At 34.3% G+C, this 6000-nt stretch overlaps 1 protein-coding gene across 2 annotated transcripts in view; it reads right to left on the reverse strand.

Moving 5' to 3' along the window:
* The window catches only part of EPC1 (enhancer of polycomb homolog 1), a 113172-nt gene extending 108600 nt beyond the window's left edge, over nt 1-4572 (reverse strand). For both annotated transcript variants that reach the window (XM_050805445.1, XM_050805443.1), the window contains exon 1: nt 3869-4572. In XM_050805445.1, the coding sequence (XP_050661402.1) occupies nt 3869-3871 (3 nt within the window). In that variant the 5' untranslated portion in view covers nt 3872-4572. The remainder of the gene's footprint in view (nt 1-3868) is intronic.
* Between the last annotated feature and the right edge of the window lie 1428 nt (nt 4573-6000).

Consider the following 6000-nt stretch of genomic DNA (forward strand, 5'->3'; position numbering starts at 1 on the left):
GGTCCTTCAATGGAATACCACTTGTCAAATCCTATTTAAACAGATCTAAATTTTAAAAATATTTTTTGGCCTTCCTTTGGGAACCTCACACATCTAAGACTTTAGATTGACAGTGTCTTTAGAACTCTGAACCACGTTGGAGTGTAGACTCCATTACAGCAGGAATCCTTGCCTCTTTTACTTAATATTGCACTCTAGCATCTTTTCAGAATGATACATAATGGATGGGGGAGGATCTAGAATAAACAAACCCCCGAATAAAAATAAAAACAAATGTTGAGCAAATCAAGTATAAAATCTACTTTTAACTTTTTCATAAAAATATTTATAAAATTATACATCTGCTTTACTTTCCCTTTAGATTCTCCATTTGATAATCATTTTGGAAAGATCAAAAGCAAAGTCCTAACACAAACACACATTTTGTGTATCATTTTCCTCTTGTTTTCCTTTGCAAAACCATGCTGAGGACAGCAGTGTATCTGTATCGTCTTATGGAAAGTAGTAACACATCTAGCAAATAACAGAGGTAAATATGCACAAGAAGTGGGCAGAATTGGAAACAGACAATTTCAGGTTTATATTGTATGTGATTTCACAGGATAGAATTTTAATTTATATTTTCTTCTTTTAAAAAAATTCATTCCAAGGTAGATTAGATGAGCCCTGGCTAATATTTTTAGCATTTTATGTTTGGTCACCTTAACATCTCTAAATCTTTCTTCCCTTTGTTTCCTCACCCTACCATTACCTATTACCTAATGAGTTTGGCTAACCTGAAACTTCCTCAGTCTTTAACAATACTAATGAATGTAAGTTAATAAATTAGGAAATTGAGTTGGGTCATTATATTGTCTTAATATAATTTTCAGTTTATCTGTTATTGATCGAGCTCCATAATTTCAAGTTCATTTTTCTGAGGTTTATTGTTTGGAGTTTGATTTACAGATCTCCATGTCTTTGGCATGATTTCTTTCTGCTTTCTGCAACCTGTATTTTGGTTATTTCACTACTCATTAACCCCTCCCTCCATCAGAGGGATGGGCAGGATGAGAAAAATGATATGACGATATAGTAAATTTTGCTACTTGCTATTATCTGATAAAATTGGTGTGCAAGAAAGAAATAAGTATGTAACTGTTGACTAAAATGATATTTTGGGATTTTTAAAAAACAATTTTTTATTGTCCATGGTCTAGCAACTGTTACCATGAAAGACTGAGTTAGTTCTCTATCTACTAAATTTAATAAATAAAGGTTTTTAGTAAAAAAATTTGTTATAATTCTAATCACAATCACACCAAGCTCATGAACTAAATTTCTATAAAAATGTTATCAATTAAAAAAATTAATGTCCAAGGAATCAAGAGTTAAAATGAAGCTCAAGGTGGATTTTAAAATGGAGAATAATATAAAATAGTGAATTGTTTTTGTCTCATAGATTTCAACCTCCTTAAATACATAGTGATGTAAGAGTCACATATAAAATGTTATCTGTCATATAAATATATATGAAGGATTTTTAAAAGTGAAGATTTAACTGTAATAGTTACTTCATAATCAATGATGTAATAGTCAATGATGTAGGAGAACAAAGAGCATTGCATAGCTACATATGGACTTCATAGCATCAGTTTGTTTTTAAAAGGGGGCTACATTATATACACATGTTTAGTTTTCAGAGATTAAATAAAATAAAAATGATCACCATTCTGAATAGCAGACTATTTTAGCAATACATGTGTTGGAAAGTATATTTTATTTGCTAGATCAACTTCAGAGAACTAAACTCTCCAGCATAACCAGAGGGTTAGATAATATATTTACACCTGCAGTATTTCATTCTATAAATAATCTATAATGTCAAAAACCAGCTTTGATGGGGCATTTACATTTTATGAATAGCTAAAATGTGACAGTGAACATTTTCACATTTTTATAGCATAGTATAAACAAAATATGGGCATAATACATAATTATTTTTGAAGTTCAAGGAAAGGGTTATGTAGATAGAGTATAGAGACACAAAAATCAGAAATACTATTTTTAGCCATTTTCACACATCCTTTTACTTCAACCTGTTAAATGATTAAAAAGTGAAACGAGCATTTACATATTTCAAAGTGGATAAACACACTAAATAATAATTCTTGACATGTTCACTCTTTCAAAAAATAATCTCTTCAATCTTATGGAAAAGTGGTCTAGTATACTATTTCAGTTGTTTTTATTTTATGTGGCAAAAAAAAAATGTTTTAGGGTTCAGTTACTGATTTGTCCCACTTTCTTTTTGAACTAAGGGCACACTTACTATCTCCATAAACAACTAAAATATTTACAGAGACCAGTAAAACCTATGTCAGATCGTAACACATTTTTGTTCTTGGGAGGCTTTGGGCCTAAATCCCATGTTCTCTAATCAGATAACTCTCAATAAGAACAAAGATGGAAAAGATATAATCCTGCATTTAGATATGTGAACGTCAAAATTTTTAAAGTTAAAAGCAACTGTGCACATATTCTTAAAAAATTATCTTATTCCAAAATATTTGTTATTTTATAAACAAGGCTATCTGTAAATTCAGTTGAAGTATCATTTCAAAATGAAACAAATAATAATGTAGGAATTATTATATGACTATTTATTAGAAAAACCTCAGGAGAAACTTAGAATAGTTATTTAAGAAATCCCTAGGTTCAAAATGAAATTCAACTTTTACAATGTTGAAGGAACTAAAACTCAAATGTTTGGTTAAATTGAAAATACACTAACACATGTAATTTTGTAATATAAGGAAAACGCAAAATGTTACTAAAAAGATAAATCGACAGCTTATTATTGAATAATTGTGATATAGAGATGATAAATCAGATCAGATAAAACAACTGCAAACTGCATGCATGTCCCTGATGTTCCCTCGACTGGTTGTGACGACATGTCTGCTCTCACCACAGTTCACAGTTCACAGAAAACATTTAAATAACACAACTGAATATTTCCACTGACTAAAATGAACTTTCTTTAAGAAAATAAAGGGAGAAGAGAATAGATCAAATCTTGCCCCACCTCTTTTTTTTCTTCCTTTTTTCTTTTAGTGAAACTGACATAAATTGTTGAGGAGCACTACAGCGCCACCAACACAGATCAATGCAAAACAAAAAAGATCTCCCACCGTGTGCAAAAAGAAAAAAAATTAGAAAAATGCCAAAAATTACAAAATGTCTCCCAAATGTACCTTATTGGAGAAAAATAAGCAAGATCTGCAAAGATTATCTAATGAAGAGCTTCAAAGAAATAATATCATAGACTACAAGTTGAGACCTGATCAGCAAATAAAAGATCCACTATTTAGTAACAGCCATAACTTAATATAAACCCGGTTATGTCAACCTCCACCTTCATTATACCAAGGGCAGCTTTTCTGTAGTTTGTATCCAAGTAATCTATCAAGAGAACCACAATAGGTCCATTTAAAAAAAACTATATCCATAGTTTGCCTGCTGATAATTGAGTCCTGGACAAATTAGGTAAGACATAATTTTTATAAAGAGGATATGCACATATTTGGCATTGCCAACATTACTGGCACAAAACAAGTCCATCTTGAAATATCTGAGTTCCTCTGTAGTTCACAGTAATTAAAGTATAATTTATATTATAAACATTTAGCTTTAACAATGAAAAAAAAACTATTTTTTTTTCTCTTGGTAAAAATTAACCAAGCAAGATTAGGTAGAACGTGCAGAGATCAAAGCTAAAGAAAAATACAAAGATTGGTTTTGTTAGAAGAAACACAATGAAAATCCTTTTTAGCCGGTGGCTCTTTCGAAGACTGAATGACATAAATGGTGAAAATTACAAACTTACCATTAGTGCAGGCAAAGAAGACGGCAGTTCTTGAAAAAAAATTGTAACAATATAGGCTGGATACTTGTGTCTCTAGAAACAACAGCCTCCAGGCAGCATACGGATCTTCCAACATCTTTAAAATGTTTGGTAAATAAAAAGTAATACTTTCTTCCATGATCGGCGGCCGAATGGGGTGGCTTCCCCCAGGATCTATGGGCGTTTGGGAGAAATCGGAGAAATATCCACAGAAGATTAAAAGCAGAGGAGGCAGCACAGCCAGAAGACTCTGGGGTTAACAACTTTGCGATGGCAAGCAGGCGAGCGCTGATTGGCTGGGAGGGCAGTGTCCCTACAGTCTGCACTATCCCCCGCTGCCCCCGCCTCCTGCAGCTCGGAAAAAAATGCAGTGTGTGTGCCATTTTACACTGGGCTTTTAAAAGCACAGCCACCCAAATGACAAAAGTCTAAGCTCGCTATTAAGTGACACTGCAAGACAATAGCACCCACGGCTGCCTGTGAGCTCGGGGGAATGCCCCTTTTAACATCTGAAGGAACACTCTGGCTTCTTGGATGTGGGGTTTTTTGTTTGTTTGTTTTTGTTTTTGCTTTTTAAAACAGCATTATCATGTTTTTCTTGAGCAAATTGTTGCTCCTTTCCAAAACGTCGATAGATCCTCCGCATGCAAACCTGGCCATGTAAAAACTATGTCCATCAAAATATTTTTTCAATTTGATCTCATGAGGGTACCTAGAGAAGCCAGTCATCCTGGAACAAAATTCATGACTCCTTTAGCTCCGAGATCTCTAATTCCTTGGGAAAAAAATACGTAATTTCTTATTCACAGTAACTACCATGTGTGCAAAAAGTAAAATAAAATAATGAATTTAGCGGTTAAATGAAAACAATAGGCATATTCCCGCCCCCTCCCCCGCCCCCCCTTAAAAATTGTTTCAAAAACCTTTACCGGCTGGCAGAATTCTACCACTCTGCCTTACAAACAAAATGGCTGTGGTACTGAGTTTTTTAGGATCCTCCCACTGTGCCTCCTCCTGGCCTCCAGGAAGTGGTAAAAATCCAAAATAAATACAGTACTGAAAGTACACCATTGAGTCTGAATTCGGGGGAAGCCTTTGGTAAGAGGGTCTTAGAATTGTGCTGGTCATTATTAGTTTTTTAAAATTGTTTTGAAAAGAACATCAATCACTAGAGATTTACTTGACTGTAATTTGAACTTCCTGCTTTACATATTTATAAGGTCTTTCACCTAGCTTGGCAGGCTTTCAAATTAAGTGGGCTGGGAAATTTGATGCTCGGTCTCTAGTTGTGAGCTGAGTCAGGTATTTGGTGTTTGCAACTGGGCTTTTAAATAAAGACAAAGTCTAAGACTTTAAAAAAATGAACGTTAAACTGACGCAAGACTATGCTTGCTAATGTAAAGTCAGAAAAGTCGACAAAGATTGTAGTGTGTTAAATACTGCATACATGTGTTAACATAGTCAGTAAAAATTCTTTGCCCACTAAATTTTCTAATGAGTCAAGGAGAGAACAGGGTTTAAAGGAACTGGATTAAGAAAGGAGTGGGGAATGATCTACATTCTTCACAATCTCTTCCCCCTCCACACACACCACACACATACACACACACATGCACATATGCACACACATACACATACATGTATATACACACACGTTGGTCTGGTATCCCTGCCTGGCATTTAATAGGTAACATTCTTAGAAAGATGTAGCTAGGGTGACTATGAATTTATCGTCTAACACAGGATACTTTGAGAGTAAAAAGGGCTAATTACAGGACAGTTGGAATAAACAGAGCCTGTCCATGATAAGCTAGCAGGTAGAACTCGCTATGTTTTTAGTGAGGCCTCCTTGAACTTTAACTAGACAGGTCACCTACCGCCATGGGGCCTTGGCCAATTTAGATAGCATTTGAGCTAGACCCCTCTCTGGGCTGCATCTCCTGCCTTTGTTCTACTGTCAAGTGAAGTAGACAATCTGAGTAGACTTGGGGTCAGATATATTTAATGAACAGCCAGAGTAAAGAAAATACCTAGATATGCACATCCATATGTGTATACACCTTCATATACTTTATTATCTGTAGATTAGGATGTTCTGTGCACTTTGTAAGATA

The sequence above is a fragment of the Macaca thibetana genome, chromosome 9 (assembly GCF_024542745.1).
Source record: "Macaca thibetana thibetana isolate TM-01 chromosome 9, ASM2454274v1, whole genome shotgun sequence".
Lineage (NCBI taxonomy): Eukaryota > Metazoa > Chordata > Mammalia > Primates > Cercopithecidae > Macaca > Macaca thibetana.